This window comes from Dendropsophus ebraccatus, chromosome 1 (genome assembly GCF_027789765.1).
Source record: "Dendropsophus ebraccatus isolate aDenEbr1 chromosome 1, aDenEbr1.pat, whole genome shotgun sequence".
In the NCBI taxonomy this organism is placed as follows: domain Eukaryota; kingdom Metazoa; phylum Chordata; class Amphibia; order Anura; family Hylidae; genus Dendropsophus; species Dendropsophus ebraccatus.
In genome coordinates, this window is record NC_091454.1 from 60127257 (window position 1) to 60150945 (window position 23689).

Consider the following 23689-nt stretch of genomic DNA (forward strand, 5'->3'; position numbering starts at 1 on the left):
ACCCTCAGCACTCTGCTCATCCCAGGTAACGAGGTCTGGGGCCTGTGTCACTAATTAGTAAGGTTCAGCCAACGCTAGTGGGCATAAGGTGGTGTGAAGATTATAGGAAAGGTCAATACACGGGCACAGGTTGTCTTCTTCAAGTATTGTTCGATACACTCCAACCTCCCGGCAGAGCACATTACTACTTGGGTTGAGACTCTCAGGGCACCCTCCTCTCTACTACGCTACCTCAGTGGTTTTATGTCTCAGTATCTATTGGAGCTTTATGTACCTAAGCACCTTTGTATTACCTGCTGCACATTTGCAATAGTAAACCAAATCAACGTTACCAGCTGAGTCTGTGATTATTAACTACCACCTGCACAGCACTTACACCGCAACCTTGGGACATTTCCCCTTTCTGTGGGTGGCGAGTCCTACTACTATTCGGGAGGGTCATTACACTGTTCTGACCACCTGTGACTACACTATGCCAAGGGACCGACAGGAAACCCGACAGGAAACTGACCACAGGGGAAAAGGGTACAACCGGCCTTACACCTTAAAAGCAGGCTTGCCATCACACCTGTGTGCCCACCAGGCACTGGCGTCATGTGACAAAACCCTAAGGTCTGGCTGTATCTCGGCCATCCACCGTAGTAGTGGATAGCAAGTGAACAGCTGTCCCACTGCTACACCATCTGGGGGCATACCACAATCCAACTATGGGTCGTATAGTGGTTTGCAGGTACAGTATTTGTAGCAAGTACGAATGTGTAAAAGGCTCCAATGATATCAATGGGTACTATACTGTCCGCAATTACATATCACCTATTCTCTATGAATGGGTTTGTACTAATGCGGACGGCTACAAATGCACGTACATGGTGGTGTCTGCGGCTGCAAGTCTGCAGCTGCCGATAGCTGTACGGATGTGTGAATGTGGCCTATGGCAAATGGATTCAATGTAGGGCTGGGCAATTAATTGAATTCATTTAATTTATTGGCCCTAGAGGGGCTTAAGATTTTAAAAATCGCAGACATAAAAAAATGTGCAGGATGGATGTGAAGGAGCCACTAGACATAAATGTAGCATCCTGCTCTGTAACCATTTCTGTGCCACAGGGTTACAGAGCAGGACACTGCCAGGTGTGGGAGGGCAAGTACCATCATCTGGGACAATAGACACTGTGCAGTCCGATGTTGTAATGGACTGGTTTGTGCACCCGGGCAGAGGATAGAGCTGCAGTAGGATGAGCCCCTAAAGCTGGTGGGACATACAAAGGCTGGACTGGACTGGAAGACATGTTTTAGTGTTGGAGCTGCGCTCACTCAGGTGGAGGAAGCCTTCCCAGTTATTAGTAAAGCCCTTCCTATTGATACTTTCCCTGCCTAAGTATAGTTGAATAAACTTGTCAAAGTGTTCAGGCTCAGCAAAGTTATCCAAACCCAAATGCTCTGCGTTTGATCCCCCGCGGCTGAAGAATTAAATGCTGCCCTATGGCTGCCAGGAAAACATGGATACAGCCTATGGCTGGGTTCACACTACGTATATTTGAGGCTGTATATTTGAGGCTGTATAGCAACCAAAACCAGGAGTAGATTGAAAACACAGAAAGGATCTGTTTACAGAATGTTGTAATTGAGTGGATGGCCGCCATTTAATGGCAAATATTTGCTGTTATTTTAAAAGAACGGCTGTTATATTAAAATAATGGCAGTTATTTACCGTTATATGACGGCCATCCACTCAGTTTCAACATTGTGTGAACAGATCCTTTCTGTGTTTTCAATCCACTCCTGGTTTTGGTTGCTATGGGGACCTGACAAGAGGACCAAATACTGCCTGAAATATACGTAGTGTGAACCCAGCCTATAGCTGTCCAACGTTTGCAGCAGCTGGAAATAAAATGCAGAGGGTTCAGGTTCAGATTATGTTGCCAAACCTGAATATTTTGACAGGTTTGCTCAACACTAGACATAAGCAGTAGCAGTGAGTGCATTACATTCTGTGCATCCACGTCCCTGCTGCCCCAAGCAGGCTTCTGCATGAGGAGAAAATTTGTCCCATACAGCAGGGGGCAGTAGCACCCACAGCACCCTTTAATGGTGAAAGCTTCTGGCATGAAGACAACATACATTCTGCTTGCTAGGGAGGCATATCAGGCTGGGGACTGGGATCTTGGGACTGCAGGGGACCTTCTTATCGTTTTCTATTATAACAAGTTATTACTCATCCACTGGATATTTGAGAACTGCTAAGTCACTTGGGGTTCCATTGCTGGGTTGTGCTCCCAATATGTGTTGCTGCTCTGTACAAAGTATGTAGGACTTACAAAAGTCACTTTGCTATCCTTAAGTTCTACATAAAACAATATAAACTTTCAAGTGAGTCAAACGTCATTGGTAGGCTACATGTAGGTCATTGAAATTACTACCCAACTACTATTTGGATGCAGAAGAGAAGACCTCCTATTCTATATGGAGGCACAGAATGACCTGAAAACTATTTGGAAGCAATACAGTTACTGCCTTAAACACTATTAGGGCTAGGTTCACACTGACGTTTTTCTCTCCGCCACAGTTCCGTTTTTAAACCACATAAACAGAATCCGACAAATTTTTTATTGTGCTCCGTTAGCCGGTATTCCATCAGGATTCCGTTTTTGTGAACGGAAAAAAAAAATCCTTCATGCACCTTTTTTTCCTCCTTTGAAAAAATGGAACAGGAAAGTGCACTTCCTTCCTTTTTTTTTTTTACATTATAGTCAATGAGAATGCATCTAAACAGAAGGTATTTCCATTTACATGTTTGCAAGTTAACACTTTTCATCAGTTTTGTCACTGAGCATGCGCAGAAGAAGTGAGAAACCAAAGGAAAAAATGAACAGATAGAAAAACTGATGCTGACTGAAGCAAACTGATGCTGACTGAAGATAACTGATGGACAAAAGTCAGTTTTTTAAAGCCAAAATGCAAACGGACAATGACAAAAAGTGAACATTTTCTCCGGGTCCCCCGCTTTTACTTCCAATACAAACTCATCTTTCCTGTGACAGCCGTTTAGCCAATCACTGACTGAGACTGGCTGAGCGGACTGTCATTGCAAAGACAAGTTCTAATTCAATGGGGGTTGTGTGCATACGGTCTTATGCATGTTCGTAGCCATAGAAACACACAGGATAATTACTGCCTGCAGTTATGACCGTACGGCCCCGTGCACACAGAGCAAGAGCGGTGGAATTGTCCGCCATGGAATGCCGCCAGCCTCCGTCTCATAATGACCCTATGGGAGCCTCCAGTAGAGTGCCATTATGACATGGAGACTGGAGGCATTCCGCCGCTCTTGCTCTGTGTGCACGGGGACCAGTGATTGCTTGGGCAGGCATTTCCAGCCATTTTCAATGTAATAAGACAGGATGAAAAATTGGAGATCAAAATGCACCTGAGGAGTGCTGGAATAGCTGCGGTAGAGGATCAAGCAGGTGAGTCTTTTCCCTTTAACCATTCAAAAAAATGCAAAAAAAAACAACAACACTGGATACGCACTTTTATAGATATGTACATTATATGAGACAAGCTTATTTCTTTAGACACTGTAAAGCAGACATATAACAGTGAAAGCATACAGTGATTCAGTGAGAAGGCAATGATGGTGGTGTGATAGTATTTCATCTCAGGCAGCAGAAAGGCTACAATGTGGCCAGGATAGCACACCAGCCTGCCCTTTATATCCTGCACACCAGCCTGCCCTGTATATCCGGCTGCACACCAGCCTGCCCTGTATATCCTGCACACCAACCTGCCCTGTATATCCTGCACACCAGCCTGCCTTGTATATCCGGCTGCACACCAGCCTGCCCTTTATATCCTGCACACCAGCCTGCCCTGTATATCCTGCACACCAGCCTGCCCTGTATATCCGGCTGCACACCAGCCTGCCCTTTATATCCGGCTGCACACCAGCCTGCCCTTTATATCCGGCTGCACACCAGCCTGCCCTGTATATCCGGCTGCACACCAGCCTGCCCTGTATATCCGACTGCACACCAGCCTGCCCTGTATATCCTGCACACCAGCCTGCCCTGTATATCCGGCTGCACACCAGCCTGCCCTGTATATCCGGCTGCACACCAGCCTGCCCTGTATATCCGGCTGCACACCAGCCTGCCCTGTATATCCGGCTGCACACCAGCCTGCCCTGTATATCCGGCTGCACACCAGCCTGCCCTGTATATCCTGCACACCAGCCTGCCCTGTATATCCGGCTGCACACCAGCCTGCCCTGTATATCCGGCTGCACACCAGCCTGCCCTGTATATCCTGCACACAGCACAGGCAGCATGATGGATGTACTTCACCAGGACTAGAAAAGCTGAGCGGCGCTGCCAATACCACTGACCGCCTGCAGGGGGAGCTCTCACTGCCTGCTGTAGGCACAGAACAGAAAGTGGCCGGATCTGCACCGACGCCATAGAGAACGCGGCTGAGGACTGAGAGAGGAAGGAGGACGGTGTACAGCGAGGAGCAGACGAGCATCCAGCCGGAGGACTCAGCCGCGGTGAGTGCTTCTTACAGTCCGTCATACACCGGGCTGCCTTCAGTGCTGTGCTGTATCTGTATGTGATTGGCTGCTAGTGCTTGGCTTGTGGCAGATGCCCAGTGTGACGCTGCATTGGAGGTCACTGAGTTATCCTATCAGGTGTCATTGCCATATTACAGTTATTTATAAGGTTTTGTCATACTTCCTGTATATTGTTGTAGTGGTGATGCTGGTGAGGGGCTGCTACCTGTCACCTACTAGAACATTATAAGTTACCACCTATCACCCCTCTAGGCCAGGGCTGCCTCTTCTTGGAGCTACAACATTGACTCTAACAATAGATGAGTGGCAGCTGCAGTCCACTCCAGGGCAGACAACTCTCTGTATTGCTTTGGACTGCTAAAATCCATCTTGTAGCACCACAAAAAGTCAGTGTAGCCCTGACCGAAAGGTCATTGTTACATACTTTTTTCCACAAAAAATTGTCTACCATAATGCAGATTTTGTTGCATCCCCTGCCCCCCCCCCCCCCATTACTTGTGATTCTGTTTATTTATGTTGAATGTGAGAAACAAAAAGTCAAGTACACATTAAGGCCACGTTCATATTATGTAAGACTGTGGACGTTCTGTGACATAATTGTGTCACAGAACGGCCGCTGTCTGTGAACTTCAGCCTGGCCGGAACTGCAGTAACGTCCGGATGAACTATTACCCAGTGCAGACAATGTAAAGTGCGTTGACATGTCCGTTTTTTGTGCGGCCACATGGAATCCCAGCCGGAGTGTATACAGTGTGTATACACTCTGGCCGGGAACTCTCCATAGAGTTCAGTGCGATTGGTTGCTGTCTTTAGATGACTTCCGTTGTTGCAACGGCCGTTGTTTAATGAAAACTTATGTTGTGTGAACGTGGCCTAAAGGGGTACTCTGGGCGTTGATATTTTTTCATTTATTACTGGGGTTACGCAGCAAATAGCCTATTGTCACCTACCACTCTCTCAAATATCCTCCTGTCTCGTCTTCAGGTCCTCCACTGAATGCCCAGCTGTTACTTTCGAGATGGACTTATCTTGGCAGTGACAGCCCGCTCAGCCAATCACAGAGTGAAGCAGGAGAATGCGGACTTCAATAACTGGCTGATTGGGCTGTCACTGCCAATATAAGTCCATCTTGGAAGTAGCAGCTGGGCATTCCGTCAGGGACTTGAAGAAGTGACGGAGAGCGTAGTAGGGGAGAATAGACTTTTTAAATATTTTCCATGCAGCCCCACCAATGTATGAAAAATGATTAAATGCCCTGAGTATCCCTTTAGTGCATGCAGTTTTTTTTTTTAACCGATGGAGGTCTACGGGAGGATAAACCACACAAACTGGGTGAAAATGGTCATAGCTGTAGCTGTAAAAAACTGACCCAAAAATGAGAACAATAAAAAAACATAGAATGACACCAACTGATGTACATAGAGTGATTCTGCCTATTCATCAGAGTAATAGGGGTGCTAGGTGTAGTGGCACAGAGCATGGCACTGCCCGTAGCATCAAGAAGATGGGGAGGCAGGGATCTGGTGAAACAAACAGATACATGGTGTACAAATTATACTGGGAGATTAAAGTGCTGAAGGGCAAAGTATTCCACTATGATGTCAGGGAGGATGAGAGTCCTAGTGATATTCAAAGAAAAAAAAATGGCTTTATGGGGACAGTGCGTTTCGAGGGGGGCCCTACAAAGACACAATACACTGTAGGTTTGGTGTTTTATTTTTCCCAGTTGATTCCCAGATAACATCTGGCTGCAGCAGAGTTATTTTTCTTATGGAAAACAGCTATGCTTTCTGCGTGGTATATTTTCCTGGTGTTTTTCCAGAAAAACTCTGTGGCCCAGAATTGTTAATTAGTTTGAAACCTTAAAGGGGTTATCCAGCGCTACGAAAACATGGCCACTTTTCCCCCTTCTCTTGTCTCCAGTTCAGGTGTAATTTGCAATTAAGCTCCATTTACTTCAATGGAACTGAGTTTCAAATCCCCACCCAAACTGGAGACAAGAGTAGGGGGAAAGTGGCCATGTTTTTGTAGCGCTGGATAACCCCTTTAATCTGTCACATGTGTATCTCAGACAAGCAGCAACCAATCACAGCTCAGCTTTAATTAATCAGAATAGGCTGTAATTTCCTTAAAGTGTCTCCAATTTTTGTCTCTGATACATCTGGGCCCATATGTGACTAGATTTCTGCAAGCTCTGTTCAGATGAATGGGATGGTTGTTAAAACAGACCTGCCATGTATAAATCTAAAAAGACCTCAGGATGGGGTGAAAATGAAAAAAAAACAAAACAAAAAACTGTACCCAACTGTGACCTGCTGTAATCCTGATATACAGCCAGGGGGAGTGTGTGGCAATGCGCTGTCAATCAAGTGTCTAGTCTATGGAGCAAATGATTTGGAGGGGCACGGACTGCCGCGCTCTAACCACTGGCTGTATGTCTTGTTGCAGCAGGTCTCAGAAGTGAAGCCTGGTCTGAGGTCATATTAGAAGTTACTACAAATGACATATAACTGCAGTTTATAGGCAATGTACAGGTCCCTGCTGTTTAGTGATTGGGGCTCAGCATTACAGCCTTAATGTTTTGCACAGCTCAGCAACTTTACTGCAGGGGGAAAAAAAACAAAGCCGCGGCTGTAGTGACGGAGATTCTGAGTCAGCGAAAACCAGCAGCTTGAAGCGAGTTAAAAACCAGATATTCCGTGGGTTTATCATTCCACCGGAAACTGCAGGAAAGCGATTAGTCAGCTTTATAACTGCTTGCTGTGTGATTTGTTGTTACTGAAGTGTCTGGGGATTTACTAACAGGAAGCCTGCTATGTACTTCCAGTATGTCACCAATGTCCTGACAAGTTCCTGAAGTGTTTACATATAATATATAGAACATCATTAAGCAACTTATGTTTTAATGTAAAAAGAAAGACATTATTACCTCCCATGGACACATTTCTATATGAATCATATGTTTGTTAGCTAGAAAGGAACAGTATGTAAAAGCAAATAAGCATAAACATTATTTATTACCCTTATAAAGATGTGAAAAAATAAATAAATAATAATAATAATAATATATACACACACTGCACATTTGGGGGTATTCCCATGTCCACAAAATTCTGTCCATGCACACAGTAATCTGCGGACCAGACCTTGGAGCTCCCAGCATTATCATTCGTTATGAGTAGGGATGGGCGAATTTACAGTAGGAACAAAGTGAAGCGCTTTGTTAGGGTCGGACAGCAGCTTGTCAGGCTGCTGGCTTTAAAGTCTGTGCCGCTTCTTCCTGGATGTCGGGAAAAGCTGGACCCAGCACTGGGAAACTCCAAGTTTCACAGCACTGGATTCAGCTTTTCCTGTAACCCGAAGAAGCACAGAGCAGCATGGGCTTGAAAGCCAGCAGCCTGACAAGCTGTCGTATCATCCTAACAAAGTGCTTCACTTTGTTCCTACTGTAAATTCCCTCATCCCTAGTTATGATGCCGGGAGCTACGAAATTGACAGAATCTTCTGGATGTGTGAATGCCCTACTTTTTTTTATTTTATTTTTTTTTAAAACTTGAGAGTCTATGTATGATGGATGCTGTCATAGCTTTATAGTAGAGGTATACGTCAGGTCACTTTTTGATAGATACCCCCACTAGACACCTCAAAAACTTAGAGAGCCTAAAAGAGCAATGTATTTTATAATCCGTTAAAAAAATCTACAGCACTGTATTTATCATGTCGTTTTTCAACCTTATCAAAGTCATTGGTGAAAATCCACAATAAACATCCAACATTTCCGCAAAAATGGACATGCTGCAGATTTAAAATTTGCTCCATAGGTTAATTTCTGTGTTAAGTGTACAGATTTTGTAAATCTCTTCCACATCAATACTGCAGCAAAAGTAGTTTGTGCTACCCTGAAGTTGACACCCCTAGGGACAGTCTTGTATGCTAGCATTGTTCATATTTGTTAATGCAAAAAAACAATAAAAACTTTGAAGAATGAATAAATAGGGACAGTCAGGCAAATTTGTGACTGTTGATAACTACTGCTTGTGGGGTTGCCATTCTCTGATGTGCCACCATACCAGCATTGATGTGCAGACTGGCGACATCTACATGTTTTTCCAGCATGTATGTAACTTAACTTTTTGTCTTGTAATTTTAGATAAAAATGAAACTCATCATTTTGGATGACTATAACCAAGCTAGTGAGTGGGCTGCTAAATACATTAGAAATCGCATCATACATTTCAAGCCAAGTCCTGAGAAATATTTTACATTAGGCCTTCCTACAGGTAAGGTGCAGTTAAGTCATTGGAGATGTAACAAATGCTTTATTAACCCCTTCATGACAGATGTCCAGGTCACACTGAAGCCATGTTCCTTCTCGCCTTCTAAAGTCATAATGCTTTAATTTTTCTGCCTACAGGGTTAGCTGGGGCTTATTTTTTGCTCCCTGATCTATAGTTTTTTTTATTATGTCGTCATGCTCGGCTCCTGCGACACTCATGTGTGCAGGGCTGCACATTAAAACCCCTCTACGCTGCTGACTTGTATATACATTCCTACTGCACGGGGCATTGGCAGTAGGAGCGTATCTAGCTGTAGGGCTGATGTGAAGGGGTTAACATGGGGCAATTATTTGGTGATATTGCTTTATGTAAAAGAACCAGTGGTTAGCCAACAACAAGCAAATATTTGCTCTTTAGTCAATCACATGTTTTATGAATTTATGAAGGTCTAAAAATCATTGTTTGTTGGCTGCACGTCTCCCTGTTTAAACAGGATGTGTGGCTGACAATGGTGCAAGTGAAGGGCTGCACTAACAATCCAGTAATCTTTCATGTAGCCCTGCCAGCACGGTAATTGAGTCATTGAAAGGCTAATAATCGTTGATCTTCTAGATTGGGCATGGGCCTGACTCTCTAAAAGGACCCTTAATGGCAATGATACAAATTGTATTAATTATAATTTACTGAAGAGAATGTGAGACTTGAAGGTCTTGGAGTGGTTTAAGGCCCTATTACATGGAGAGATAATCTGCCGAATGAGGCTGATTTGGCAGAATATCGCCCTGTGTAATAAAGACAACGATCTGCCAATGATCGGCTCCTTGACTTTTAACATGTTGACAAATCATTGTCTGCCAACTGAGCATCGCTCAGTGTAATAGCAATGTGCAACCAGCGGCTGATGAGGAAAATAATAGTTACTACTTATGTGTCCAGGCTCCCCAGTGTCCTGCAGCCTTCTTCCTGCATTTCCAGCGCCCTGCAGCTGCCTCTGACACTTCTGGCCCCATTTCTGTACTGACAGGCCATTCAGCCAATCGCTGGCTGTTCTATCAAGGCCTCTCATTGGCTAAACAGCCTGTCATTGAAGAGACTGGGCCAGAGGCCCTTTAGGGGACTTATATATGCAATACTCTGATTGCATATACTGATGAATGCTATGCCATAGCATTGCATTCATCAGTATTATTGGCGATCTGTGCATAGAGTCTGCCTGAGAGCAGAACTGGACCTTAACATAAGTCCCGGGGTCCCGATCAGTCAGTGACAGGTCCTGTCACTGACTACCTTAAATACTACGAGCGCTATGCATTGTGGCGTTTAAGGGACAACTCCAGCGTCAGGAAAAAAAAACTAACAGACACAGACCCTATATTTACCATCTCTCCTAAGTCGATCACCATCGAAAATCCTGCCGGCCGCGGTCCCCGTCAACCCTGTCCGCGTCTTCACCTTCTTCCTCACTTCCGGGGTCCCACGGCATGAATGAGAGCGAAAAGGCTGCCGATGCGCATGCACACTGGCAGCCTTTTCATTGGCTGGATCGCCAATGACTGGCGATTGGCTGGCTTCCAACTTGCTCAACCAATCAGAGCTGAGCAAGCTCTAAGCCATGTGATGCATTCCCTCCAATAAAAAGGCTGCTGGTGTGCACGCTCATCGGCAGCCTTTTTGGTGGGGGGAAGGGAAGGAGGAACGTCTCCAGGAGGTAACTAACACACATTACAAAGTTATATAGTGTGTTAGTTAAGGGAAAAAAAACGCGGGAGTTGTCCTTTAAGAGGGTTAATAACAGGCAGCTGCGGGACCGTGGCTGCCTGTCATTATGCCTGGGTCTGAAGACAGTAATGTGTGGAGGGCCGATCGCATTGTATTGACCCTTCACACATTGAAACCCCTTTAAAGTCAGGAACGTTTATATATGTTCCTGCTGCACACAACCCATGTATATAGCCATATGGGGTAAAGGGGTTAAGGTCCAGTTTAGATAAAAAATGACAGAATGTTAGAACTTTAAAGTAACAAAATAGGTATCCTTACCCTGCCACGGTACAGAGCATATGCTCTGGTCCACCCTTGTGCCTCTGTTTACTTGCCCTGATGATATTCTGAATCCACCGCAGCCAATCAGTTAGGCCAGTCACCTAGGCTGCCGTGTGTTCAGGACATCAGCAGCAGAGAAAGGATGGCACATCATCACCCCAGCTGACTGTCATATTGTTGTTGTGTTTGTTTTTTTTTAACTAAATTGAAATAACCCTTTAAAGTGACTCTGCTCTGTACCCACAATCTGCCCTCCCCAAACTTCTTGTACCATCAGATAGCTGTTTCTAATCCAAGATCTGTCCTGGGGTCCGTTTGGCAGGTGATGCAGTTATTGTCCTGAAAAACAACTTTTAAACTTGCAACCCTGTGTCAAACTGGCATGGCTTAAGGTGTCTGTGCATTAGGCTGGCACAACCTCTCTGTCCCTCCTCCCCGCCCTTTTTATCATTAGGAATGCTCCAGGCAGATTTTCTACTATTCATCACCTGTGTAAGCACAGCACATGGGCTGGATCATTAAGGCACCTGTGCAGTGTTCAGACAAGTGAGGAATAGGAGAATACCTGCCTGGAGCATTTCTAATGATGAGGAGGGACAGAGAGGTTGTGCCAGCCTAATGCACACACACACACACTAGGCCACAGAAGTTTTACACAGGGCTGCAAGTTTAAAAGTTGTTTTTCAGGACAATAACTGCATCACCTGCCAAACGGACCCCAGGACAGATCTTGGATTAAAAGCAGCTATCTGAAGGTAGTACAAGTGGTTTTTGGGGGGGGGGGGGGGGGGATTGTGGGTACAGAGTCGCTTTAAGCCTTATACATAGTCTGTAATTTTCACACTCTCTCTTTCATCCAATAAATATTACAGGAAGCACACCACTAGGATGCTACAAAAAGCTAATTGAATATCATAAAAATGGAGATCTTTCCTTCAAGTATGTGAAAACCTTCAATATGGATGAGTATGTGGGTGAGTGTTATTCTAAAGCTGCCACATCTATAATGATATCTAGGTTATCTCTCTATAGTTCTTTTACATTTTTATAACAGTTCTTTTTATTGCCAATTCAGTGTGTTTCTGAGCCCAGGCCACACCTCTGGGACACTTCAGTGTGGCAATAAAAAGCATTGTTGTAGGTGATTGCAGCCTCAGGAAACTACAATATATGTATGGATAGTCTCAGTGCCTATGTAGCTATGTAAGTAGTTTGGGATTTTTTTTTTAATGACAGTTACCCTTTAATAATTTTTAAGAGCAAAAATTCCAGCAGTTTTGCATGACTTGCAATACCTCTGTATATAAATAGCACACTCTACTGAGAGAACATGGGTTGTAACATCTGCTTTTGACTAGTGTTGATCAAATCGTTTGGCAACATTTATCTGAACCTGAACACTCAGCATTTGCCTACCATTGGCTGGATAAGTTGGATGCAAACCTAGGGCTTCCAGGAAAACATAGACACAACCTATGGCTGTTTTCATGTTTTTCATGACACCCTAGGGTGGCGTTTACCTTCTCCAGCCAAGGGGAATCAAATACAAGTTTGGATTTATCGGGTTTGGATGAAAGATGCCGAACCTGAATTTCTGCAAATTCTCTCAACACTACTTCTGACTCCTTCTTATCCTGTCAGTGGGTTGCTCGTTGTTAGTCTTGATTTATGTAGCATCTATCTATCTATCCATCTATCATATTATTATCATTATTTTTTTTTTATTAAGAACTAAAGTGAATCTCATTAAAGAAAAGGAAGAACACCTAATCCATAGTATCACTTCTGAGAAGAACTTGTCTTGACAATGACAGCATGCTCAGTCAATCCCTGCCTACAGCACTGTCCCGTCTATAGTGGGTCCTGGAGTCCTTTTTTTCCTGGCAGCACCTGGGTGACACCCAACTTCTGCAGCTTTGGGGAATCAAACACTTAGGGGGGGATTTAGGCCCCACCCCCTTTTCCCAGGCAGGATTCACTAAGAGGCGCATGCCTCTTAATGGATCCGGCCAGCTGGGTGCCCGAATCTGCATCCAGTGTACTAAATTTACACCTCCTTCCAGCAGGTGTAGATTTTGATCATGATTTACGCCTGCGAGCAAGCGTAAATCATGATAAATGAGGCTGCCTTACCATCAGGCGAGCGTGCACACAGAAGGCGTACGCCAGGGAGAAGGGGCGAATCTGCACCTTCTCCCTGGCGTACGCCTCAGGCGTATCTTTCATAAATGTCCCCCCTAGTGTTTGGGTTTGGATAAAGTTGCCGAACCCGAACATTTTGACATATCCGCTCAACACTAGTCAAAAGTTTTGTTGGTTATGTAGTTGCTGTCATGCATATGTTTGGCTCATATTAATAGAGCAAAGTAGCAGCTCTGGCTGTCCCTATAATGATATATTCCTTTTTACAAAAACTTCACACCAAACAATGGCCTATAGGACAATGTGTGGAACAAGATGGAAAGGACTGTGTTCCCTGTTATTTGTGGAAACTTTAGTGAAAAGCAGAACAGGCTGCCAATTGAACAAATCTTAAAACCTTAAAACAAATATTGCATCACATACAAGCCATAGTCCGTAGCAATAAAACATTAGAAATTGGTACTAAAGTACAATATATGACTGAGGCTTTGCCAAGAATGTCTGATATATTATGTGTCAGAACACATTGTCCAGTATACTATGTACTTTTACAACTTTTGGATATTATATCAGTTTCTTGCTTTTAGGTTTCTTGTAGGCTTCAAAGTTTTCCAGCCAAAACAGACTGATCATCTGTTCACAGGATTCACCTATTCACCGATCAATGGAGTGCAGACACCCAATACCCACACCGAGGAGCTATCCAGTGCCCCTACTACATAGTGAACAGGGCAGAAAGCAGCAATTCAGAACCCACACTAAAAAGTGAACGGGAAAGGAAGCAGATGGCTCTGTTCACTGTATAGTGCCTAGGCCTGGTTAGTGCAGGTCAGCTGCCATTCCCTTGATCAGGAGCTGAGCTATGAGCTGTAGTGACCTCAACTGATAAAAACTTGTCTCTGTGACATATAGTCGTAATTAAAGCTCCAAAAGGTTTCTCATGGCAATGTTTTACTAAAAAAAAGTTGTTTTTTTTTTTTTTTTTTTTATAAGAAAGTGCATAAAAGCTGCACATAGTGTGAATTGACCTCACCCCACTTATTAGTCTCAGCAGGTCAAATGAATGGTTGTGTCCAGCCAGGTTTATTAAACTGATCTGATTAAGTGAAGTACAGAGATTCATGGGAGATATAGTCAGCATTAAAAAACTATTTCAGTGTGAAAGTAGGAATCAGTATGGCTGAAGTATAGCTGCCACATCAGCTACTACAGGTATACACAAGGCATACAATAGAACCTCTACATTACTGTCAGCAGTGATGTTTTGTCTTTAGTGACCATAGGTAGGTTCACAAGTAAGCAGAGTAAAGGAAACAGTATTTCTTATTTCATTTATGTTGCTTTTACATATAGGACTACCCAGAGATCACCCGGAGAGCTATCATTCCTTTATGTGGAATAACTTCTTTAAGCACATAGATATCGTTCCTGAGAATGCTCACATCTTGGATGGAAATGCTCCAGATCTTCAGACCGAATGTGACTTATTTGAAGAAAAAATTAAAGCAGCTGGTGGCATAGAATTATTTGTTGGAGGTAAGAAAATTATCAGGTTGTCTTATATAGCTATTTGTCTATATAGCTCACTGTACAATACTAGACAAGAACATTTACAGGGCTTTATTTAATAGTTTTTCAGAAATGTTATTTTGAAGGCCTATTCTGTGAACTATGAATACATTTCAACATCTAACGTTTAGAAAAACAGAAGAACATTCAGGTCAGTGTGGTTGAGCTGCAGTTCTAGGCACAGCCACACTTTTACAAATCTCTTGTAGAAGGGCTGCAGGTTGGTGAAGGCCATCTTTGTTAGGATACAAATAATATATTAATGGCATATTCTAAGAAAATGTCATCAGTGCAACAGTCTTAGGGTGCATGCACACTGAGCAATTCGAGCGGAATTTCGAGCAGATTTCGCAGCAAAATGTGTGCGGAATCCGCTTCAAATTCCGCCGTAAAGAGAGTGAACCTTTCATTTTTCTATTGTGTTAAATGGGCTTTCCGCTCATTCGTTAATATGGCGGAATTTCCGTCAATTACGCCGAGGATCCGCTTTCAGCCCAAAGAAGTGACATGTCTTTTCTTTGGGCGGATTCCACTAGACTAGAGGGATCCTATAGTCAATGTAGCTTGAATTCTGCTCCTATTCTGCCAGAGCAGAATAGAAGAGGAATTTCAAGCAAAAATCTTTCCTCTTCAATTCCGCAAAAATTGCTCAGTGTGCACGTACCCTTAAATAGGCACAGTCACTATAAAAAAAAAAAGTTTTGACATGTAGAGTTCTGATCAGTCCAGGGTCTGGGAGTTCAGATCCTGAACAGTCACTAGAAAGACTAGAGTTGAGAGAGGTGCGTGCTAAGCATTTCAGCTTCTTGCAGTATTTTTCTTTTGCCTTAAAGTCTGTAAGAAGTCTGTAGACGTTGCATTGGTGGAATAAACGCACATCTTGAATTTCACGAGCGCTGCCTCTTGGATCTATATGTATTGGAAAACTTTTCTCCACAACATGTCGAAAGGTTTTTTTTTTTTTTTTTTTTTTTTTTTTTTAGTTTCCCAACCAAAAGAAAATTTAAGTTGTCTATAATTTCGCAGTCATGTTAAACTAGAGCTTTAGACTTGTGCTTGTGTGTCTTATCGTTTAATTTTTTTGTGACAGGGATTGGGCCTGATGGTCACATTGCTTTCAATGAACCGGGGTCCAGTCTGGTATCCAGAACTAGGGTGAAGACACTGGCCATGGACACCATATTGGCTAATGCACGCTTCTTTGACAACAATCTCTCAAAAGTGCCCACCATGGCTTTGACTGTTGGTGTAGGAACAGTGATGGATGCAAAAGAGGTAATACTGCTTAAAAAAATCTTTCTTTTTCATTAAGACAGAAACATACTGTTTTTATTTTTATGTTTGTGTGGATTCCATTAATGACTGTATGGAACTTAATTTTTTTTTAATAAACGTCTATAGGTAATGATACTGATCACCGGGGCACACAAGGCTTTTGCCCTATATAAGGCTATAGAAGAAGGTGTAAACCACATGTGGACAGTGTCTGCTTTCCAACAGCACCCAAGTACAGTGTTTGTTTGTGATGAAGATGCAACACTAGAGCTGCGAGTGAAGACTGTAAAGTATTTCAAAGGTATATTTTTAGCACATACCATTATATTATGAAGTCCAGTTCCTGATGGCATAGTCTAACTTATCAATATCAATATATTAATTTGTCTGAAAACAGGAAAAAATAAGCATCTTATAAGGTCATACAAACAGTGAAAGTACATAGTTTTCCTTTAATTAACAATCAGCAGATTTGTGCGACTGCACTACACAGTAAATGGGCCAAAAGCATTTGTCTCTTTTCACTATATAAGGGTGATGTCGCATTAAAGGGGTACTCTGGTGAAAATCTTTTTCTTTCAAATCAATTAGTTTCAGAAAGTTATATAGATTTGTAATTTACTTCTATTGAAAAATCTAAAGTCTTCCATTACTTATCAGCTGCTGTATGTCCTGCAGGAAGTGGTGTTTTCTTTTCAGTCTGACACAGTGCTGTATGCTGTCATCTCTATATGACACAGGAACTGTCCAGAGCTGTAGAAAATCCACATAGAAAACCCCTTCTGTTCTGGACAGTTCCTGTCTCCGACAGAGGTGTCCGCAGAGAGCACTGTGTAAGACTGAAAAGCAAAGACCACTTCCTGCAGGACATACAGCAGCTGATAAGTAATGGAAGACTCAAGATTTTTAAATAGAAGTAAATTACAAATCTGTACAAATCTTATCAAAATATTGTTTCTACCAAAAACATTGATCTATTAGGTTAATGAAGTGGGGCTGTTATCTTTGTTGAGCACAACTGTACATGTGCACTTATATAATAAATATATATATACCCTTACTATATGTAGGAATTCAACCTAAAATGCTTTTTGTGCACATTTTTGGAATTTCCTACTACTTTTGACAGTTATAAAACATTAAAATGGTTTTAGGGGCAAAATAGACTGACAAGCTATCCTAGATTATTAGTCCCTGTTCTGCACCGGACTACATAGTGAATGGATTTTGTTGTGGTGATGTGTAACAGCAGCTCAGGTCCTGTTCTGATAAACAAGCCCCTTTACTATATATATATTTGTTATGCTCTTGCTTTCTACTGCCACCATGTGTTAGTATTTATATTAGACATAATATAAATGTCACTGTTACAGAAGAGTATGGTTACATTCTACAACTACAATAATGGGCTGATCAGTTGGAGCCAGGTCCTACTGATCAGCTAAACACAATGGCTGCAGCACTCCTCTGATTGGATGCAAGGGCTGTCAATTATACATGAGAAGCAGGGAATGCTGTCAATGCAGGGAGATCTGTGCACAAAGAAAAAGAGCCCATCTTCCAGACTCAGTGGCAGTGCAGTGGCACAAACTGGGACATAGAACACTATTATTGTCATACAAGCTCCATGACTGAGACCTTAAAGCGACTCTGTACCCACAATCTGACTAACCCCCCCCCAAAACCGCTTGTACCGTCAGATAGCTGCTTTTAATCCAGGATCTGTCCTGGGGTCCGTTCGGCAGGTGATGCAGTTATTGTTCTAAAAAAACAACTTTTAAACTTACTCCTGTTTGGCACGGGCTGCATCTGTGCATTAACTTTGCACCACCCCTCCTTCCCACCCTCCTCATCATTAGGAATGCTCCAGGCAGATTGCCTCCTATTCATCAGCTGTGTGAATACTGAACATGGGCTGGATCGTTAAGGCACCTGTGCAATGTTCAGCATGGAAAAAATGTTCCAGTGGCATTCCTAATGATGAAGAGGGTGGGGAGGAGGGACGGAGGGGTGATGCAAAGTTAGGGCACAGATCTCCCATTTGGCACGGGCTGCAAGTTTAAAAGTTGTTTTTTAGGACAATAACTGCATCACCTGCCGAACAGACCCCAGGACAGATCTTGGATTAAAAGCAGCTATCTGAAGGTACAAGCGGTTTGGGGGGGGGGGGGGCAGATTGTGAGTACAGAGTCACTTTAAGGAAGCAAGCGCGCCGACCTGTTAGGTGAGCGCTTGCTTGCTCCTCTTTCTTGCTCACTGTCTCTGCTATTACACACACAGACATCGAGCAGGGGTGCCGGGGGGAACAGCGGGGGTGGCCCATAGAACATAGTGGCGGTCTGTTGCTGTTGTTATCGTTTTTATAGAACATGTTTTAAAACAACGTTGAGCTGACATCATGCCTTTTAACAATGACCTATAACATGTACGATTATTGTCCGGAACAGTATGGCCAATTATCGGTGTAGTAAGGCCCAAAGTCATAATTCATTTCCCCTCCATGATGTCTTTATGGGGCGGTGAGTTTTGGTAGCTCAAAACTACTACTGACAGATTACCTTTCACACCAGCGTTTTACCCTTCACCACAATCCTGTTTCTTTTTTCCATTTTGATAACGAGAAATTAAACCTAGAAGATCCATCATACTTCCTATAAATTTCAATGGTTTTTTATTGCGCTTGGTTTGTCAGAGTTGTGCTTCATTTTTTTTATCAAATCCGTCAGTTTTTTTTTTTGTTTTTTTTTTCACCTGACTAACATAAAATTTGGAAAGTGCTTTTTTTTTTTTTTTTTTTTTTTTTTTTTTTTACATTATAGTCAATGATGACGGATATAAACTGAATGTATTTCTGTTCACATTCGTTTTGAAGTTATCCATTATGATTTTTTTTTTTTTTTTTTACTGCGCATGCATAGAAGAAGCGAGGAACTAGGAAGGAATATAAACTGATATGCTAACAGATGCCGACTGAAGCAAAGTCAGTTTTTTTAAAGCCAAAATGCAAATGAAACGTGAAAAAAAAAAATGGATAGTTTTGCAATCAGTTTGTATCAGTTTGTGCTTACTCTTTCATTTGATATGAACCTCTCCTAAAGTTTTGATAGATTTGATAAGAATGGATAGCATGAGGCTGATGTGAACAGGAGCTAACCTCTGAATACAGCTGTAAAACTGTACCAAGCAAATAGAGACACATGGATTTTGTTTGCAAATGCAGTTGCTCATCCCTATTAGTTCCTGTCTAGGAGTGGTTGCACAATAACCACATAGGAATGCAGATCACCACAACATAAAGATTCCAGTCATGTTCTGAATGTTTCTCTTCAGTTTGTGCTAGTACTTTTGTACTCTGGAGTATTTCAGAGCCAAATCACATACCTGCTGATCAGACATAACTAATGTTGTCTTTGGGCTATTACAGGCCTGATACTTTTATTGTCTTATCTGTTTTTTTTTCTCAGTACAGTGGTACCTTGGTTTAAGAGTAACTTGGTTTTAGAGCGTTTTGGTTTAAGAGCTCACAGTTTTTTAAAACTGTGACTTGGTTTAAGAGCATTGCTTTGGTTTAAGAGCTCCCTGTACTGGGTGGGAGGGAGAGTGGGGGAGGGGCATGGTCTGCATAGCGAGGTCTACAGCACTGTACTCTGACCCAGGAAGTCTCCCTCACCTTCCAAATCATAGCAGATCCAATTCAGGCTGGGGCTCACATCAGGGGACAGGACTGTGGAGGTAATCTCTCCATAGCTGTAACCCCTCTCTCCCCAGACAGAGAGTGCTGCATGTATGTGCCCACATCTGCCCTGCTCATTCCTTCATGCTCCCTGCAGTCTCTGTCAGCCCTTGTGTTTCCCATCCTCTCCATTACTGTACAGTAACTTATAATATCAAATATTCTGCTGTTTCTGAATGTTTGTTATATCTGTTCTACATGTTATTTAAAATAATAAATCATTTTTTTTTGGAGTGGGGAACCAATTGTCTGCATTTCTATGATTTCTTATGGGAATATTTGCTTTGGTTTAAGAGTGGATTTGGATTACAAGCATGGTCCTGGATTGAATTATGCCCGTAAACCAAGGCACCACTGTACTTGCTATACTACCTGAAAAAAAAATTGTAGAACACCTTTTCTCTGAGGCCTCCTGTACACATCCATTTTGCAGTCTGCAGAACCACAAATCCATAATGCAAGGATGTCCCACAAAATTAAATTTGTGGGCTGTCAACAATGTGGGCTGTCAACAATCACAGAACAAGAAGCCAATAGAAATCCCTGAGTCCGCCCAAATTTATAGATTGAGAAATCCACATTCGTGCATTAGCCTATAGATTACAATAGGACCAATTGACAACTTGACTTTGCTTTACCCTTGAAAGGGTGTGTCCCTACAGTATGGCAAGGTCAGCAATGATTGGGCTGTATCTGTCTGTCTAGGGTCACCTAACACCCAATTGTAAGTTTATTCATAAATTTCCTTGAGGGATAAAACAGCGCAACATAGATTTTAAAGAAAAGATGCTCCATTATTACTTTATAAAATCTAAGCTACAGCTTAATAAAATAGACTTGTGAAGACGTAGACAGGTCCTGTTTAAAGAAAATTACAAGTAGTGAAGAGCACAGTGATGCAAGAAATTTGCAACTATTTGGCAGAAGGTTATCAGTATTGCTCACATCAAAACACTTGCATATCTGCATATATCTGTGGTGGATTAATGTCTGTGACTTTCTGTTTACAGGTTTGATGCATGTTCACAATAAACTGGTTGATCCCCTGTACAGCATGAAAGAGAGAGGAACTGGAGCTGAACAGAGAGTAACTGGAGCTGAACAGACTCCAAAGAAACCATACAGTGACTGAGCAGGCCAGAGAAGCTCTGTGCTGAAGGAACAGACTGTATTCCTAAGCCGATTGAAGAACTTGGTCTGCTACCTCCCTGATCAGACAGTCAAGAGGAGGACATAGTTGTCCATAGTCCTTGATGGACCAGTAGACACTATTAGCGATATTAACTCAGTAATTACTTTCCGTTGTTTAGGCTGCATTCACACTGTCTTATTGGCAGTCCATGTGGGTGTATTCACACATTAAAGTTTTTAATTGCAATTATTGAATATAAACCTAAGAATAGATTATAAATGGGGTTAATAAAGAACAGATTTTTTTTCCAATGCATTCCTGGCTTTGTATTCAATAACAGAAATAAAAAATGAGAATGTATGAACACACCCTAAGGCCTGTATATCTTACACTTTTAAGATAAATATATGGAGCAATTTTTCTTACTGTACTTTAACATGTAAGGTTTTGAGACTTTCATTTAAGTGAAATATAGGCACCTGCCCCACCAATGTAATACTTCAACCATATGGTATGAATACATGGTGCTGTTATTTTGGGCTACTACAATCTACATGTTGGAGTTGTGGTCTAATACAGCTGTAAGTAATGAGCTTGTTTGTAACCCACCCAGTAAAGATCAGTATGACTGTGTCAATACAACCTTAAACCAAGCCTTACTTTTTTCCTGAAATAACTTTTTAGGTGCAAAATATAATTTTCAAATATTGCAAATGTTTTTAATAGAAAAAAAATAAATTTTGTATTCCACTATTTCTGTAGAATGTAATTATCAGTGCTGTCAATGTAGCCCAGGCTGACTCTCCATGCAAACAAATCACCCCTCAAGAATGCTTTCTTACAGACCATGCTTTGTGGTGACCTCTTAAAGAAGACCTTCATACCTTTTATACCAGCTGTTTATCAGCAATCGGCATTTCTAGAAAATTGGACTATGCAAAAGTGGCAGCAATCCACCAACAAATCTATCCTTATCGAGCGGAAATCTCCCTGTGTCTAGAGGAGACATGTGGCCGATAACAATGTAAATGGCTGCACCATTTATTATGCCTTGTGAAGGCACAGAATTGTTTGTGGCCATGGATGACTAAAGACTATATAGATCATGTAGAAGGACTTTTATCTATATATTTCTTACATCTGTGCAGTTAAGCTTCCTGCCTTGAGATCAGACACCATTAAGAACATTACTTTCTATCCTGCTTTCTCACCCTCCTTGCTTTGTTTTTAATCCTCTCCATGCATCAGCACAGCCTCACGAGCAACCGGAGCCAGCACCTCTCTTACTACTTGGAGGACATTGTATTGTTCTTCCCTCTATATTTTTATAAATAAAGAGACCATGGGGGACATTTTATTAAAGCGACTCTGTACCCACAATCTGACCCCCCAAACATCTTGTACCTTCAGATAGCTGCTTTTAATCCAGATCTGTCCTGGGGTGCGTTCGGCAGGTGATGCAGTTATTGTCTTGAAAAACAACTTTTAATCTTGCAGCCCCGTGCCCAAGGGCCGTGGCCTAGATTGTGTATACATTAGGCTGGCACAACCTCTCTATCCCTCCTCCCTGCCCTCCTCATCATTAGGAATGCTCCAGGCAGATTGTTTCCTATTCCTCAGCTGTGTGAATACTGAACAAGGGCCGGATCGTTAAGACACCTGTGCAATGTTCAGACAGGAGAAAATGTTTAAGTGGCATTCCTAATGATGAAGAGTGTGGGGAGGAGGGACGGATGGGTGGTGCAAAGTTAGGGCACAGATATTCTAAGCCACTTCTGTTGGGCACCAGGCTGCAAGTTTAAAAGTTGTTTTTTAGGACAATAACTACATCACCTGCCAAACGGACCACAGGACAGATCTTTGATTAAAAGCAGCGATCTGAAGGTACAAGCGGTTTGGGGGGGGGGGGGTCAGATTGTGGGTACAGAGTCGCTTTAAGTCCGGTGTTTTTAGCGGCGGAAGGGGGTTAAGAATGTCCCAGCAGTGCTGAAGTTTGCCGGATTTATGTAGAGGCACAATGCCTCTACATAAATTCTGTGCGCACAGGAGTTCCTCCGTGTGAGCACGCAGTGAAACCTATGCCAGCTCAACCGGAAAAATATTAAATGTGGAACACTCGTATAGCCACATCCCCTGTTACGCCCTCATTCTCCTTCTGATGAAAAATATTTATTCGAACAACAAGCATGTGCAAATAAATTTATTCGCATCTGTCCCCTCTGCACCAGATACTATTTTCGCAGGTTCATAAATGTCCCCCCAACGAGTATACAATCAGGGAGGCAGAAGTCTCATCTTCTGTATTTTGACTTTGTGATTAGAAACATGTAATGAATCATGTTCTCCTGCCTGTGAAGAGCCTGTATGGACCAGTCCATGTAACTGTATCATGCAGGATGTTCTAGGGTCTCTATGAGAAAAGTCAGCCAATGAGTTTTGTCTCCTTCCAACTTTCCAGTGAAGATGATGTAGGGGAAGAGAAGGAAAGATCATGTTGGTCAACTGCAAGATTCATTTGTTCTCAGGGAGATAAGCCACCACCAGCTGTAACTGGTACCAGCTTAGCACCTCCTCCATGTGCATGAGAGGTACATGTCCTTTTTGCTCCAGAACATAGGCTTTATGCAGAAAACAAAGGTGATCTGAAAGTCCCATCTAATCAAATGCGCACTTATGGGCAAAAAAAAAAAAATATATATATATGGCTCAAAAAATTACAGAATAAAACGTTTTTTAAAGTTAAATTTTAATAGTAAAATAAAACAAAAGCTATTTAGATTGGGTATTGTTGTAATTATACTGGCCTACAAAATACAGGTAATACAATTTTAACGGGAATCTTGCCCTTAAAGGGTTTATCCAGCGCTACAAAAACATGGCCACTTTCTTGCAGAGACAGCCGCACTCTTGTTTCCAGCTTGGGCAGGGATTTTGTGCTCAGTTCCATTGAA

General features: G+C 42.4%; 1 protein-coding gene across 1 annotated transcript; it reads left to right on the forward strand.

The window, feature by feature from the left end:
- Positions 1 to 4405: 4405 nt before the first annotated feature.
- On the forward strand, positions 4406 to 21851 carry GNPDA1 (glucosamine-6-phosphate deaminase 1). Its single transcript, XM_069954801.1, has 7 exons — positions 4406 to 4543; positions 8718 to 8847; positions 11760 to 11861; positions 14383 to 14565; positions 15689 to 15873; positions 16000 to 16174; positions 20617 to 21851. Exons 2-7 carry the CDS (start codon positions 8724 to 8726, stop codon positions 20736 to 20738), a joined length of 891 nt encoding a protein of 296 aa, XP_069810902.1. The 5' UTR covers positions 4406 to 4543; positions 8718 to 8723; the 3' UTR covers positions 20739 to 21851.
- Positions 21852 to 23689: the final 1838 nt, after the last annotated feature.

Excerpts from the sequence above, each read along its gene's own strand:
- GNPDA1 (XM_069954801.1), top strand. The coding sequence starts at position 8,724 with ATGAAACTCATCATTTTGGATGACTATAACCAAGCTAGTGAGTGGGCT. Across the intron at positions 8,848-11,759 it reads TACATTAGGCCTTCCTACAG|GAAGCACACCACTAGGATGC; the intron begins GTAAGGTGCAGT and ends TAAATATTACAG. Across the intron at positions 15,874-15,999 it reads CAGTGATGGATGCAAAAGAG|GTAATGATACTGATCACCGG; the intron begins GTAATACTGCTT and ends AAACGTCTATAG.